The sequence below is a fragment of the Phaethon aethereus genome (assembly GCF_964289735.1).
Source record: "Phaethon aethereus genome assembly, chromosome: 7".
Lineage (NCBI taxonomy): Eukaryota > Metazoa > Chordata > Aves > Phaethontiformes > Phaethontidae > Phaethon > Phaethon aethereus.
This window is the reverse complement of record NC_138583.1, coordinates 18,427,557-18,443,876: the sequence shown is the minus strand read 5'-3', so window position 1 is coordinate 18,443,876 and position 16,320 is coordinate 18,427,557. Positions and strand designations below refer to the sequence as shown.

The following is a 16,320-nucleotide window of genomic DNA, read 5'->3' as shown; positions in this document are numbered from 1 at the left end:
CTTAAAGTGTATTCTACAGTAACAGATTTGGCTTTCAACATGGCAAATCCTGTAAAACGCAGTGTAATATTTACCATTTTTTAAATGAGATTTGTAAAACAGTTTTTATGACACCATGCACATACTTCCTTCACTGGTCAAGATTGCACTTTGCTTATTTCCTGTTGGTTTTACTGTCCTCCTCACTTTAGCTTTTGATATCAGAAGTGCTTCACTTTATTTTCTTCATCTCCGTGTTCTGTGTATAGTTAAATTACTTTGTTCTGCTCTGTTACATTTTGGACTGAAGCCAGTGGGAAAGGTGAGAGGAAATGTGAGATGGGGACCAGGGATAGCTATAAAATCAAAGCTAGAGACTCCTTTCTAAAAAGGTAATGCAAATTAACATGCTATTTTTCTTAAGGTGTATATAGCAAAAGCAATGCATCCTGTCTTTGCACTGTGTCTTATCTCTTGCTGTGAGACTTGTTCACTTGCATTTGTATTTATTCCCTTGTATGTAGAATTTATTTTCAGAGAGGTGTGTCAAATGACAGTAACCCAAGGGAAATAATGTAATTAGATAACAAATACATTCAGTGCTTGGCCCAGTTGGTTTTTCTTTCCGTTCCATTAAATAACTCTTTGATATTCTCATGGTCCGTATTTTGATGATTATTCAAGCAGTTTCTCCTCTTTATCTATCATGGAAACTCGAGTATTGTACTAAAGGAATAATACCTCAGTTTGAACATTATCTGTTTTTATGAATAATTGTTTGCTGCAGCTTGTTACAGCCTACTCTATATTAGGAAGGGTTAAGCAATGTAGCTACACATGCATCCCTGTGCCAGTCAGCCCTGCTGGCACAGAATTTGTTTCCACTGGTGAAAATGTGTGTTTGTGTGCGTAGCTTGTCTTGGCTGTTTTGCATTTAGGGGTTTTGTTGTTGTTCCATTAATTATGTCTATGCTAAAATTTTATCTGCTATAAAATGGCTATAAAAATCAAACCTATAATTCACATAAAACAGTATGAAAAAGAGTAGGATAGTTCTCATCAAAGCTGCATGTTCCACACGGCAGTAAGTAGATGAGACGTGATTTATTCAGAATGGTTTAGATATTAGAATCTAGATATAGATCCTGCTTCTTAGGTAGGAGGTATAGATTATTCGGCCTCTCAAAACCCCTTCCTGACTTGGGTTTTGCTGGTCATTTAACCTGTAAGTGAGACTTGTTTGAGGTTGCTTATGCTTTGCTTGTGACTTTATTCTTCCAAGACTTCAAATATTTCCTTTTTTCTGCTTGGGTCATCATGTCTGCTTCCCAAGAGGAAGCAGTGATTCCTGCTAGTTTTGCTTCACAGTTTAAAATGATCTTCTCCCTTAGATAGACTTTTCTAGCAGATTTGTCAATTTTGTATTACACCTTTGATTTCACCACTGTACCATTTTTTATATTAACTTTGCAATCTTCCTTGCTGCCCTTATCTTTGCTTTCTGAGCAGAAGCTGCGATGCTTTCTCCTTTTCTTTGTTAGCAGACTTTTCCTTTTTTTGTGCTAAAATATATTTATTATAGAACCTGGGAGTATCTTTAGTCTGTTTTATTGATAATACCTTTTGATACAAGTAAATATGAATCTACCAACCCTGGGTTTGTGTATCTAGAGATAAACTTTTTGAATGAATCTCTCTTTGTTCAGGAGTCAAAGGAGAGTATTCAGTCTAATTTAAGCACCTAACTCAGACTGTCCAGCTGACTTTACATTCTAGATAAGTGTCTCACTTTGGCTACGTAGCGGACCTCCCCTTGAAACTTCGGACGGTTTAACTTCTGAATTTTAATATTTACATTGTGTGCCGAGTTACCTACTGTGAATTCGCCTGCCCTTAAAGTATCATTGAAAAATTATTTTCTACTTTTCAGTTATTTTCTACTATTTCTTTTCCAGATCTCTTTTTCCTTATAGAAAATTTTAGAAAGATGCATGGTCTTGTAGATAAGATTATTGCTTTTTAGATTCTCCCCCCACACTAGGTTTTACTGCTTTCACCTTATTCTGAAAACATCTAAGCTGTGTGCTGTGGATACCTGCCTGTGGGTTATGATAGGTATGCCAGATAATTGGCCACCTGTCTGCTGCTGATTACTACTAACACAGTACAGCTGATGAATCAGTTAATGAGTTCAATGCAAAGTCAGCCTGTTACCTTAGCTCTCTGTGTGAGACTGCTAAAATCAAGCTGGCTGACTTGTGCTGGACTTGCACTGGAGCAAATGGGGAGGACTCATGTTGTCTTCCCACTTGGAAGAAGTGTTTTCTCAGGAGAGGTAATTTCAGTAACATTTGTCGAAGTATTTTTCTTGAGCTAGTTTAGTTTAGCTTGAAAGAGAACAGTTGCACTATGTAATGGAGAGGTTGGAGAGTAATTGCAATGACCATGCTACTGCTCCTAGTACCAGTGCTTCTCTGCTGGTACCACTGAGACCTAGTAACTGATTGTATGTGTGTCCTAGTCCATTGCAACAGTAAAGTGAAATATTTTTAAGAGTAAGGTGTACTGATAGAATAATAAACAGAATGCATTTTCCTTTGCTGCTTTTTTGTCAGCTCGGTCTGTCTTTAGCGTTTTTAATCTAACCTTCATACCCAGCACCAAATGCTTGTAAAAAGGAATACCATCCAGGCTGCAGGCTTGCAGCTTTTGAAGAATGTGCAGATGTCTCACCCAGTACTGAAATTTTTTTTGAGTCTTGTACCTTGTAGAGGTTGTTTTTTCTAGTATTGTGTGATGAAAGACTTGGATAAAATGCCTCTAAACACCTCTCCTTTCATGCTCAGAGTAATTTCAAGTATTAAAGTGCCTTAGTTCGTACTTTCTGTGGTATCTACTATTACTGTGGTAGCAGCGATAATATTTAAGTTGACTATGTTGCACTAATAAAAAACTGTAAATTTTTTTTAGTGACTAATTAAAAGTAGGGTGTTTTTAGTGACTTGATGAAAGCTTTACACCTGTTCTGGTTGTCAAAAGTGAAAATGAGATGACTTCTCTGCCAAAATCTTGTTTATCTGCTAGCTGTAAAGAAAGGGACACTCCACTTTTCCATCATTGTTCATTTTACAATCTGCTTCTCTCACATTTGTGTATGGGATTATAGCACTGTAAAACAGAGGCTCTGACTGTAACACAGAGCAGAAGTCACTGGTGATGGAGAAACAATTCTGACAGTAAAAGACTGGCTCTATCTGGGAGAAGGGAATGCTGCCTAGTGCATCTCATTTCACTGCAATCAAAAAAATCACAAATGTGGATGTTTGAAAACTGTATTTTCTCTCCATATTTATGTAATCCTTCCATTTGGCAGGTCTGCTCAGTACTGGGGGGGATGTTGGCTGCTTTGCTGTGTGCATGCACTTTCAAAGCCCTCTCGTTTCCTATCTGTTTCCCAGCTGTTGGGACTTGAGGGCGTCTCTGGGCAGAGGGTGAGAAGGCGCTGACTGACATCAGGGCTTAAGTTTTCCTTTGATATGTTGCCTGGAGGCCGGTGGGGAGGGAAAGCTGAGGGCCCGATTGGTTTACATTCTGGCTTCCAGTGGTGTGTTAGAAGCTGGTTAGGGAGGTGAAGAGACATAACATCGAGTATCTGAAACTGAATTAATTAGGCTCTTGGCAGCAGGGTTTGGAAGACGGGGGAACCAAGGCTGCTGTGCTGGTGGATCGGGAGGTGACCTCAGTAAAGCAGTGAGGTGCTTGCAGATAAGACAGGTCTGGCATTTTGTATAGAGTGTAATCTAGCTCAAAGCGAAGCAGAAACACAAGGCTCCCATAGCCTGATGATAAGAAATCTTCCCCTGCACTTAACCTAAAAAGTGGAGTTAGTTTGGTGGAAAGGTGGTGATTTAATGTATTTGTATAAAGCATTTGCTGCCTTCAGTTAAGGTCCTCATGGGTTCAGTGTAGTCAGCACTGTACAAATGTGAATTCCCAGTGGCTTCTGTAAAGAACTTGAAATAGAAACACGATATCATACAAGAGGTGGTGGTAAGGGGAATAAAACAACAAATACTAGTTGAAATTAAGTCTTGTAAATAGCTGAATACTGAATGTTACCAAAAAAGGCAATACTAAGGTTCCTGGATAACCTTTCCCTTGCTCCTTGTGCATAGACACACTGTAATAGTTCTTCCCTGTGTAATCACCTGGCATTCACAGGCGGTTACTGCTGTATTGTAACAGAAATGTGTGAAAATATTTCGTTACCGTAAGTGTTGCTAAATGGCTTCAGTTTTGTCAGGAGACAAAGTTTGAGTCACTGGTGTCTGCTACGCTAATGTAGCTCTCCTGACAAAGGACTGTTTTTAGGAAGGTGTATGCATGCCATAGGGGGCTGAAAACAAACATAAAGCTGGCAGGCAATTCTTCAGAAAATTGCTGTGCTGCCTTTTACTGTCTGTCAAAACGGGTCCTTGAACTTGGTGAGTTAAGAGAGAAAGTGGAAGAGTTCCCTTGCTCTGATCTCTTTAGCCTCTTAGGAGTTTTGTTCTCTGAATGGCTAATTGCATTTATGTTTCTTGTCTTGCTAGATGGGCTGGTGATCCCACTGGTGGAACTGTCTGCAAAACAGGTTGCGTTTCACATTCCATTTGAGGTGGTGGAGAAAGTTTATCCTCCAGTGCCTGAGCAACTGCAGCTTCGAATTGCCTTCTGGAGTTTCCCAGAAAATGAGGAAGATATCAGGTAATGAATACAATTTCTGTTTCATTGATGCTTAAGGAAAGGTTCTGTTCTCTAGAGGAGAATCGTTGTCCATTTGATGTCCCGCATATTTGCTGCTTCTGCTGTTCTCGCATGCATTTTTTAATACATGGATGGATTATTGTGGGATATGCTATGATACGGGGTTTTATTTCGGGGTGATCTGCTCTGCATTTGTCCCAGGAAAAGCACGTACACGTGCTGGTTCTGTGCGTAAATGACAGCAGAATAAATGCACCGTTTAATTTGCCTGTCAGTAACTAGTTTGTAGAGCTTTGTCCTTTGTCTTACACAGTATTCTTTCCAGTTTGAATCTGTTGCTTGAGTCAGAGCTTTAACTGGGCTCAGAAATTGCCAGGGAGGGCTAGCTCAGTAAGCTGTGCAAGCCTTTTGTTGGTGTAAGTTGGAGAATCAGAATTTGCTGAGTACATCAGTGATCAGAGAGGGTACAGTCAGAGATAACTATATTTCTTATGTTTCCACATAAATCGTGTGAGTACGTAGTCAAAAACTCTGTGCTTTTTAGATCTTTTACCAAAGTATTTTTGCTGAAGCTTTTATGCTATAGAAGACCCACCCATGTAGCTGTGCATTCAGAATTTTGTTGCAAAGTAGTGATACTACACTCTTTTAGAAAGAATCATCCCGAAAGTTCTTCAATGCATTCATCTAACCTCTGGTATCAGGTGGGGGAGGTGATGTTCAAAGTGCTGATGTAATTCATAAGATCACCTGTGGGGGAGTAGAGCAAGCCAGCTGGTTGTATATGTTAATTATTCTGATAAGCACAGATGCAACAAGAGCTTCAGGTGAGCACGCAAGTAACTCATCTAGAAGTATGTGGAGTTTTTACTGTGGCATACTAACACTGGACCTTGAATTGATATTATACTGTATATAAAAGCTTAATTTTAGGCTATGAATGAATTTGTATTTCAGAGCCCTAGGTTGAAATTCCTAGAAATGCCAGTGGCTATACACGAACCCAGTTAGGAAGAGACTAACAATTTTTGTGGTTGAATTGTAATGGAGAAATGGCAGAAAAGAGCTGGACTTCATCTTAAAGATGAAGATAGCAAGAATTTTTCAAAAGCCATGTCAATGAAGAATGCAAGAGGATAATTCTGTGACGTTTCTCAAACAACAGACTGATCTCGACATGTTATGTGTATCTCTTGTAGATTGTACTCGTGTTTGGCGAATGGCAGTGCGGATGAGTTCCAGCGAGGGGAGCAGCTGTTCCGGGTGAGGGCTGTCAAAGACCCTCTCCAGATAGGTAAGAACATTGCAGCTCCATGTCTAGGTATTTCAGATTCCCAAAGCCATATCTGCACTGGGACAGCAGTGGTATGACTGTGTCTCAAAACGAGCTTTCCTGGCATCCTAGACTAAACTCCTTGCCACATGTATTCTTTGTAATGTCTTGAGCTAAATACTATGTTTATTTCAGCCTCAATCAGCTCAGCTGTGAAACTGAGTGAAAAGCCAGAAACATTCTGAAAATTAGATCTTTAATCTGCCTCAGTGTTTTGGAAAAAACTCTGTAGAATGCCTTTGTCTCCATAATACTTAAGTTCCTCATTGATAAAGAAAACTTGGTTTTCTAGTGGTCTGATCAAATGATTCCCTTGCCTAAAGCGCATGTATGGCAGAGAGGAAGTTTGCAAAGTTTAATTATTCTTGTAGCAAAACAGTTGTATTAATAATACAGTTATGTCGTATTTTGGCTGAAGGAGATCCCTGTTGCTGAACAGTGGGTTTTATCGCTTCTCCTCACTTATCTTGTTCTTTTTATAGAAACAAATCTTATCTTAAACAAAGAATTGGACTCTGGATTTTTTAATTAAATCTTTTGAAGTAAGGAAGAATATCGAGCTGGCTTTTCCAGTGACAGCTGTTAGACAGGAGGGCATTATGTGAAATAAAGACACTGGTATGTTAAGGTGGGCCGTGTCAATCCAATGCAGATGTGTTGTTTCTTCTGCAAGTGTAAGCTTCAGAGTTAGAATATTAATTAGCATGTGGGAACTAAGCCTGGCTGTAATAAGAGAAATGATAATATGAAAAGCTGTATAATGTTAAGGAGGAAAGTTCCTATATTTTCATGTGATGAAGGATAGAGACTTCTATGGCCTGTTTAGTTGCTAGCACCAGAGTATTTAACTCTCAGTGATCAGTGGCATGAATAAATTTAGGTAAAGGACCCTCAAAAAGGGAATAAAAGAGACTCATACAGTAAAAGTTTGGGGAGGATGAAAAGAGGAGATAGTCACTGAGATACTGCCCCTGTGCTCGGCACTGGTGAGGCCGCACCTTGAATACTGTGTTCAGTTTTGGGCCCCTCACTACAAGAAGGATGTTGAGGTGCTGGAGCGTGTCCAGAGAAGGGCAACGAAGCTGGTGAGGGGTCTGGAGCACAAGTCTTATGAGGAGCGGCTGAGGGAACTGGGGTTGTTCAGTCTGGAGAAGAGGAGGCTGAGGGGAGACCTTATCGCTCTCTACAACTACCTGAAAGGGCGTTGTGGCGACGAGGGTGTTGGTCTCTTCTCCCAAGTAACTAGTGATAGGACAAGAGGAAATGGCCTCAAGTTGCGCCAGGGGAGGTTTAGATTGGATATTAAGAAAAATTTCTTCACTGAGAGGGTGGTCAGGCATTGGAACAGGCTGCCCAGGGAGGTGGTGGAGTCGCCATCTCTGGAAGTGTTCAAAAAACGTGTGGATGTGGCGCTTCAGGACATGGTTTAGGGGACATGGTGGCGCTGGATTAATGGTTGGACTTGATGATCTTGAAGGTCCTTTCCAACCTAGTGATTCTGTGATATGCAAATTGCAAGAGACTGATGAACTGTTGTCTGAACATAGGGTAAAGCATCTGAAAGGATTTTAGCTAGTCCGTTGTCTACTGGAATAACAATAGCAGGAATTCATGGGAATGGAAGTGAAGTACTTCCTCATACAGGAGGTATAGTGAGTTGTCAGTGAGACCAGATAGTAGTGTTGGAACATGAACAAAATTGAGCTAAATAGGATTAAATTGACTTTTGAGTGCACTCATGAACTCCTGATGTCAGGACTTAAATGCTGAGAGGTCTCTAAGGCATCTGCTGAACTTCAGGAAGGTAAATGTTTAAGAGAGACAAAATGCATTAAAATGCAACTGTTGTCAAAACTTCTTTCATAATAAATTAAAAGGGTGAGGAGGTGTAAAGCAACTTAAATGAACAAAGGCTAGGAATGTTAGTGCCAAACCTGTGCTTGGGGGAGGAGGAGAGAAGTAGGGAAAAAGAGGAGGTGGTAAAGGATACAGGGGAAGAACTTCTCAAGTACACATGTAGCAGCTGGGCTTCTTGAGGAAGCATTATGTGTGTGGAAGGGAAGGAATCAACTTTGTTTAAATAGTAATGTTTTTTCCTCCTTAGCAGAAGAACTTTATCTAATGGGGGGAATTTTTTTTCTTCCATGAGTAGCAGCCCAAAAGCTGGGCAGTACAGGTGCGGTGGATATAACTTCAGTTGTCTACTCCAAATTATGTTAAGGTGTGTGGCTGCAGTTTTGAGTTACATATACTGACAACTGGGAAAAGAAATGCAGGAAATGAAGCAGCCCTTGAAAGGGGATTTGATTTGGAGGGGCATTGGGCAGTGCATTGTGATATTGTGATCAACAGGACAAAGCTTGAAATGTGCTTTGTGCTCTTTTTGTCATGTTTCTCTTTGCAGTATAAGATTTTTTTTAAAAACATAAATGAGTGATCGTAGTCATCTTGTCCACAAGCAAATCCATATCCATAATTTCTGAACAATAGCACCTCTTCACCACATTCCAAAACCCCACTTTTTTTACAGTGTTCTACTCTATATACACAAAGAATTGGCTTTTGTAGACCTTCTCCTGCACATTCCCTTTGTAGCAGTCATGTACCTGTTTCCTTGTGCTGAAGACATTATTGCTGTTCTCAAGTAGGTGTGTTGTAGTTGCTGATTTCAGGGACTTTTGTCTATCATAGTGTTAATTTCTTTTTTAACAATTGAGGAAGGCAGCAGTGGGTTCAGTCTGGATTCTAACTTTGCATCTCCTTGAGTAGTGTCTTTTAAGTCTCCACTTTTTAGAGATTCTCCTATCTTGATTTAAAACAAACAAGTGTCCAAAATTGCATTGCTTTACTTCCTGTGTAAAAGCTTTTCTTAAGCTTTCATTTTCCCGTTTCTGTTAGTCCTGAGAAAGCCAGAGAAAAGGTTCTTAAATTCTATGCAGAGGTGTGTTTGCTGTCATTGTTATAAGGGCATCAGAACTACCAAATATCAGTGAAGAAAGCTTGGAACCTGTATTGCAAGAAGTATTCTTAGCAGTGTATTGTTAACTCATAGGTCACTTAAATCTTTTAATTCTGATTGCTTACTGAGTAGCTTAGGGTATTTTAAATTTGTGCATTTCTGCTTGAAATCATGAGGACTAATATGACCTCAGAAAATGAATAAACAGACCTGAAATTTCATGATAATGAATTTCATGATAAAATAAATATTAAATACAAAAGACATTGATGTAGCTATCCTAAAATTCTGAAAACTGGATTTTAACCAGCAGGAAGCATACGTTTCTTTGGGATACTTTTCCTGAAAGATTAAGCTGCAGGGGTAGAGCAGTGAGAACGATACGTTATAGACTGAAAAAGAAGCCATCTTTATTTTGTACGACCTAGTGTGGGCAGCAGTTGATTATTTCCAGCTTTTACATTTGATCAAACCATGTGTCTTAACTGAGTATCAGCAAGGACAGTGTGCTGCTACCCCTTCTTCACTGTATGGTAAGACCTGCTTCATGGGTGCAGTAGATGACTCCTGGTGCTCTCTGTGCATAGCAAGTATGTTGTACAGTTTATGCACCTGACACATCCTCTGAAGTCTTTCTGCTGCCTGCTTGACATACTTGTTCTGTGCATGTAAATTTGGTACCCATAAGAAGTGTAAGATGCACTTTCTGTGTAGAAAGCCTAAGTGCTTTCACAGAAGCACTAAGCTTACTCTGTGCTCACAAGTGCATTTAAAAAAATTGGTAGCCAGGGGTTCAGAGATTCCTGGCAGAGCAGTTCCTCTGGCCTGCAGCTCATTCTCGAGGTCTCCTGGTAGTGGAGCTTGCCAAGAATAGGGTGTAGATCTTAGTGTTTTTTTTTCTGGTGGGCTACATGCAGTTGCAGAATGAATGCAGCTGGTACCTGCAGACATGTTTTTGTAATGTATTGCTCTGCATGGAGTGGATAAGCTGTTATTAGGTAGCAGAAGCAGGGGGTGGGTGGGAGGGAGGGAAGAACATTCTTGTGGTCTCCATGAGGTGGCCACATCACTCAGGTGTGCAGTAGATGTGATTTTTGTCTTCACATTTAAGCAGGAGGATAAGAGCTGTGGTCTGCAGGAGAAGACAGTAGTTGTGCTGTGACTGTAAACAAGTACAATTTGATGGCCATTTCTTTAAACAGCAGCATTTGGGGTGAAGCACTCCAGAATGGTCCCCCTGATAGTAACCTTTTCAGTCCCTGCAGGCTCAGGCTTTTGTAAGCTGTGCAGTGAACTGAATTGTGATATTTTTTCCTGCTAACAGTAACCATTAATTTAGTCCAGAATTTTTTCCTGGTATGGTTTCTTGTGCCATCCCACAAACAGTTGTTCAGTACGGCAAGACAGGTGGTGCAAAAGAATGGGGCAGAGCTGCTTGAATTAGCAGTGTCAGTGGCAGACATGTTCATCAAGCTACAGTTTTGAGTTAAAGCTTGTGATACGTCATGCTGAAGCCCTTAAACTTTCTCTCTTTTTATAACTGTTCTTCCCTCTTTGAATTTAATCAGTTAACTGCTTCATATACAAATAAAAATTTCATGGTCGGAGCTTGATAAAAGTGTATAGCTGTGACCCATTCTTCTCTAACACCTTTTGAACACCTTTGCTTTTTCTCAGTGAAACAGAAGTGCTGCAATTCCAATTTGTGAAATGCTTAATTTGCTTTTGTGAAAATTAGGGCATTTTGGCATTAGTCTGAGATGCTTCTAGTAGAACAGAAGGACTGGCTGAACTGTTTGGGTTGTATCATCTAAGTGTGGAACATAAATTAGAACTGTAGCTAGTAATGAGCAGTGCAGTAATTTTGTGTGAATGCCGCCTTTTGTTTTGATTCTGTTCCAATTGCTAAAATGGCTGAAGAATTTGGGTGGCATTATGTGTACTAATCAAAATAATCACCCACGTCAGGAAGAGGATTTGAATTCTGGTGAATAGGAGAAATAGAAAGGTTAAGCAAGGTAAAAGCAAGTTTGCATTGGCACGGGGATTATATTTTGAGGAAGAAATACTGCACATTGTTTTAAATGGGATTTGGTAGGTCATGTGCACCCCTGAACATCATCATTATTATAATCTCACAATATCATAATAAAAACGTAGTAGTGTGGATTTATAATGTACTTCCCTGTGCTGATGATGGAGAAACTATTTCAATCATCTGTCCCAAGCCATATTTTTTTCACTTAACGTAGGTTGTTGGATTGAATTTTGGCTTTCATACCCTTGGTGCTTTCTATGCTTCATTAAAACTGAATTTGAGACTAGCAGAAAGGTTCTGAGGCTGATACTGATTGCTGTAGAGGATGATTAACTGGTGATAGGGACCTTCAAGTCAAATAGAAGATTCATGCATGCTCCTGATGGGCTTTTCCTAGAGGAAGCTGCATTATATGTACAACTGGTATGCATTGTACATGAGTTTACACGAAGCCAAGTCTCGTTAAAGTTCTTTGTCATCCTGCTTGAGATGAGATTCGTAATTTATTTGTTTGATCACAGATTAATGGGGCTGGATTCATTCAAGTCTTATTGCTGAAATTTCCCTTTTGTATAGATCTTAGTCTAAGCAAGAGCATTTTTTTGTTTTCCGAGTACCGGGTTTATAAAAATGGGATATTCGCAACATTGCAGGGAGGTATGTAATTTAAGAGAAACGGGTGGCTTCTGAAGCCACAAAGTGAAAGTAAGTGTTCATGTGTAAGTGCTGCCGTCTTTAGCTCACTGTAAAATTGTGAAAGTTGACTGACTTTGAAATAATTCTGAAGAAGTCACCTAGCCTGTTGCCAGAGTTAATTACCATAGAAATCATGCCTGAAATATGTGTAGTCCAGCTTTGACCCTGTGATCAAAAAACCACACTTTTTGGTGATGGTTTTGTCCAGTTCTGCTTTTCTTTATTAAATATTAATAGAAATAAATATATAAAGAAATTAATGTATCAAACCCCAGTATTTTTGAACCTCTTATAACATGTTATGCCTCTCTGCTAATATTCTGCCTTAGCTGATTGGGAAGAAACAAGTGCTGGAGACTCTGGATCCATGTTCATCCCTATATGGATGTTGTTGCTAGACATGTTGTTTTGCTGTTTAAATGGCACATGCCTAAATGTCCGCACTAGCTGAATCTGTCTCCCAAGCACCAGCAGCGTAACTTTGGACTTTTGAATTTTAACAGGTTTCCACCTGAGTGCCACTGTGGTACCCCCACAGATGGTGCCACCCAAAGGTGCGTACAACGTGGCGGTGATGTTTGACCGATGCAGGATCACGTCATGCAGCTGTACCTGCGGAGCTGGGGCCAAGTGGTGTGCTCATGTCGTGGCGCTCTGCCTCTTCCGGATACACAATGTAGGCCTTTAAATACAGTTCTGCTCTCCCCGTGGCACCTTCTCCGAGTCTCTCCTCATTACAGTTTTATGCAACATGCACTCTCTTTAGGGAAATCGTTCTTGGCACTCCTTTTGGTTACAGATTGTGCAAATGTGTGCTCACAGTTGCAGAGTGAATTGTCTGAGTCTCTAAACTGCAGAATGTCCTTCGATAACATGCAAATTGCTAAGGGTAGATACAGAGGCCTTTTTGGCCCCTTCCTGTTTCTCATTTAAATGCTAGAATTACTCATTCTTTTTCCAGTTCTGCAAGGAGTGGAAGGTCACCAATAGCTAAAATATTAAAAATCTTTGTAAATATGGGATTTGAAAGCTCTTTCTTTAGGTTGTTTGATCAGAGTGCAGAAGGAAAGTAATTTTGATCACTGTTGTGCCGTTATGTTCACTGGCTCATTTTAACACATGCTGAGGCAGGTAACTGTCATTTTGACTTCTAGATTTCAAACAGTCAGTTAAGTTTATGTTTTTATTTGACTGCTTGTATTCTGTGTGGCCTTGTATAGAGTCAAAAGTAGGTGTTTCTTACCCCAACAAACTCCAGGTGAAAATGTGTAGAATCAACATGAAATACACAAGTTGAGGGTTCAGTCTTGCATACAGATTAATTTCCTCTGTCTTTGGGAAGCTGAGAAATACATCTTAAGGGAGGATTAAGCTTGAGTGATTGAGAGGAACAGAAGATTTTCTGCTGTCACAGAACATTTTATAGCTAACGTGCTTATGATCAACTCCAGATTCTTAAATAAGTGCTAATAACCTGCTGAAGCTTGTTAATATTTAACAGTGGATAATTGCAATAGGCTTAAATTGATAGTCTTGTGAAATCATTGGAATATCAGTATACTTTCTGTACTTAGGACTGGAGAATTGGCAAAAAAATGGATTCTGCTTTGAATTATTAGTTCCAGTTCTAAAAGGTTGGTATGGATAGTGAGGATAGGAAACAAAATTTCATTTATATTATTTACACCCAGAAAGTTAGGACCCTGTGTAAGATAAAAAGAATTATTCTTCTTCCAATCCTTTCTTCTACCTGAAAAGTAATAGTGAAAGGATTTTCGTGGCTTTGTATACTGACTGCTGACACTAGCAAGTTACAAGCCAAGGTATATTGCTTGATGTAGACAAATCAATATCAGAAGCATCTTTATTATCAAATTGCTCTTGCCTGTTTCCAGGTTAAATTTTAGGTATGTGCCATTTGGGCATTTTTAGTTCTGTAGAGTGAAAAAGGTTAAGAAACTAGTGGTGGGGTTTTTATCATGTAAGTTGTTCTAAGATGTGGGAAGAGACCGATTTTTAAGATTGAAGAAAAAACCTCTAATGAGATAAACAAGGTGGTTGTGATTCTGTGAAACAGCCCCCCACAGAGCTGGTTGGTTTGCCAGAAGCTTAAAGAATAATGTCTTATTTTAGAGGCCTGTTTGTGAAATCTCTGCCAGTAGTTGTGCAATTGCTAGCAACAACAGCTGTTAAAGCTGTCTCCTTGAAAAGAAACTCTTAAAAACAGTTTCTATAAAGCGTAAACAGCTTATTTGCATCTTATCTCTGCAACACACTACATAATTACAGGAAAAAAAATTGCCCATCAAGACCAAGCATGATATGCATCAGCATGGCTACTGTTCCTGATACTTCATCCATTCAGTGGACACAGCTTCATTAAGTCTGACCTGTTAATGGCAGTTTATATCTCCTTTTCTTTCTTCAGGCATCTGCAGTATGCTTACGAGCACCTGTTTCTGAGTCCTTGTCTCGGCTACAAAGAGACCAATTGCAAAAATTTGCTCAGTACCTAATCAGTGAACTTCCACAACAGGTAAATGGGGAAAATCAATAGGACTGACTTTTTGTCAAACTCAGTTATCTTTATTCTGGGTCAATTTATATGTCTTCTGTTGCAAGATAAACAGTTTTGCTATTCAATTGTGAGTTGCTGAGAAGGCTTTCAGTTCTTGCCCTTTTCAGGTTTGCCATTCTATTATTTGACAATTGTCTATTGCCAAGTAAAAGATTAGAAGAGAAAGAAGAGTGGTGGCTATTCATATTAGCGTGAATATGCGCTTAGCTTGTGGAGGATGAAACACAAAATAAATGTATGGTGGTGAAAAACATAGGTCAGAACAAGTCAGATTGCTTCTTTTTTGTGTGTTTGGTTAGTTAAGTGGAGAAGACTACTCAGGGGATGTTTGTATATGCCTTAGGTGGGCGCTTTCTAATGCACCCAGTTGGTGACCTTTTGACTTCCCCCAGTGTAGCCTCTTGGTGATTCATAAGAATCATTTGGGTTATGGAAAGTAATAGACATGAAATTTTGTTAGTCAAAGGCAAAATTTTCTCTCTTACTCCTTAAATACCTATGTTGTTCAAGGTCAGGTCATTTATATCATCTGCCTAACATGCTTGCACAAAATACACAAGAATGCCTAAGTGATTATGAAATGTTTGCTTTAAAAATATAAGGGCTTGGTGACTTTTTTAGGCTGGTTCAACCAAAGGAGGTTGATTAAAAACTGACCTGCATAGGTATCTGTCATGTTTCAGTAGTGTGTGCATAATATCTTAAGCAGGAGTTAGATTACTGTCAGCATGTGTCTAATATTCACATTATAGTGCTGTGTTTGGGACACAAAGACATTCTATTGCTACAACGTGCTCTAAATTTCCTGCAGAAATACTAGTCTTCTTATGAGAGGAAACAGAGAATCATATAATAACAAAGTGATAGAAAAATACTGTTTTTTTGTTGCTGAGAGTTCAGCACCAATTGTGCGTGCTCCTTGCTGCATTACGTAACAGACAAAGCTTTTCTCCTTAAGGACTCGGAGCTTTATGTCACATAGTCTGCTGCTTGATGAAGGAGGGTTTTGAAAGGCTAGCAGTGGTGGTAGTTGTTTCCTGAATGGCATGTGAGCTGTTTGCTTTCAAATATTTGGTGTCTGCTCCTTTTTGCAGGATTTATTTCTCCTTTGGTCATGTGTACCAGCTGTGCACCCAGGAACATCTGGATTATTTAATTTAATTACTACTATCTTGCCAGATAATATGATGGATGCTGTCGAACAGAAAAGTTTGGGTTTTAGTGGCAGATGCGTCTTAGCCTGTGTTGTGTAACTCCCTTGAAAAAGGCAAGGCATGCCCCAAACTCTTCCAGCAGTCTCATTCCCAGTCTGTAAGATTTCTGAGTGGAGAGAGATATTCTGATACCTTGGGACCCCATATTTTGACTACATGATGTAGAATTAGAGGCGGCTGTACACATGATTCTATTTTATCCTTATTTTCAGCTTGTGAATGACATTATGGTACAGTAATATAATGCTGAATTACTTTCAGATGTAAAGGGATGGTCGTCTGTAGGAATGCAGTTAGATAAGATGTTTTTAGAAATCTCTATAGAAAGTGTTTTCTGTATCTATGAAAATACGATTTTGAGCAGCTGGAATTTATTACCTAGTTCTTCTCCCAAGAGCTATTTCCCTTCATGAAGCCAGTACTCCTATTCCAATTAAATATGAATATCTTGGAAAAAATGCCTGATGGAGAGTCCCTGGAGGTCCCTGATACTTTAACCTTAAGGTTGATACTTTCCCTTAAGGGGAAGAAGGTACAAGAATAGCTTAATGCTGAGTTTGTTTCTTCAGATTACTGGAATGCAAAGTATCCTTCTGAAGCATTGTTTTTCTTCCCTCTGTTTGAGATGGATCCCTGTTATTTGCAAATATAGGTGTACTGAATGTGCCTTGCTTTACAGTAAGTGTGATCTTTAACCTTAGCTGTTGTGTGGAGAGAGGTGAGGGGCTATCGGATGTTCTGTTGCATGTCATTTAAATCTTAACTACATGCCTAACA

The 16,320-nt window shown here is 39.5% G+C and overlaps 1 protein-coding gene across 1 annotated transcript in view; it reads left to right on the top strand.

The window, feature by feature from the left end:
* The window catches only part of ZSWIM8 (zinc finger SWIM-type containing 8), a gene marked incomplete at both ends in the record, with an annotated part of 61,525 nt that overhangs the window by 19,679 nt on the left and 25,526 nt on the right, over positions 1–16,320 (top strand). Inside the window, 4 exons of the mRNA XM_082002261.1 lie at positions 4,572–4,725; positions 5,925–6,019; positions 12,255–12,427; positions 14,180–14,287. Coding sequence (XP_081858387.1) covers positions 4,572–4,725; positions 5,925–6,019; positions 12,255–12,427; positions 14,180–14,287 — 530 coding nt within the window. The remainder of the gene's footprint in view (positions 1–4,571; positions 4,726–5,924; positions 6,020–12,254; positions 12,428–14,179; positions 14,288–16,320) is intronic.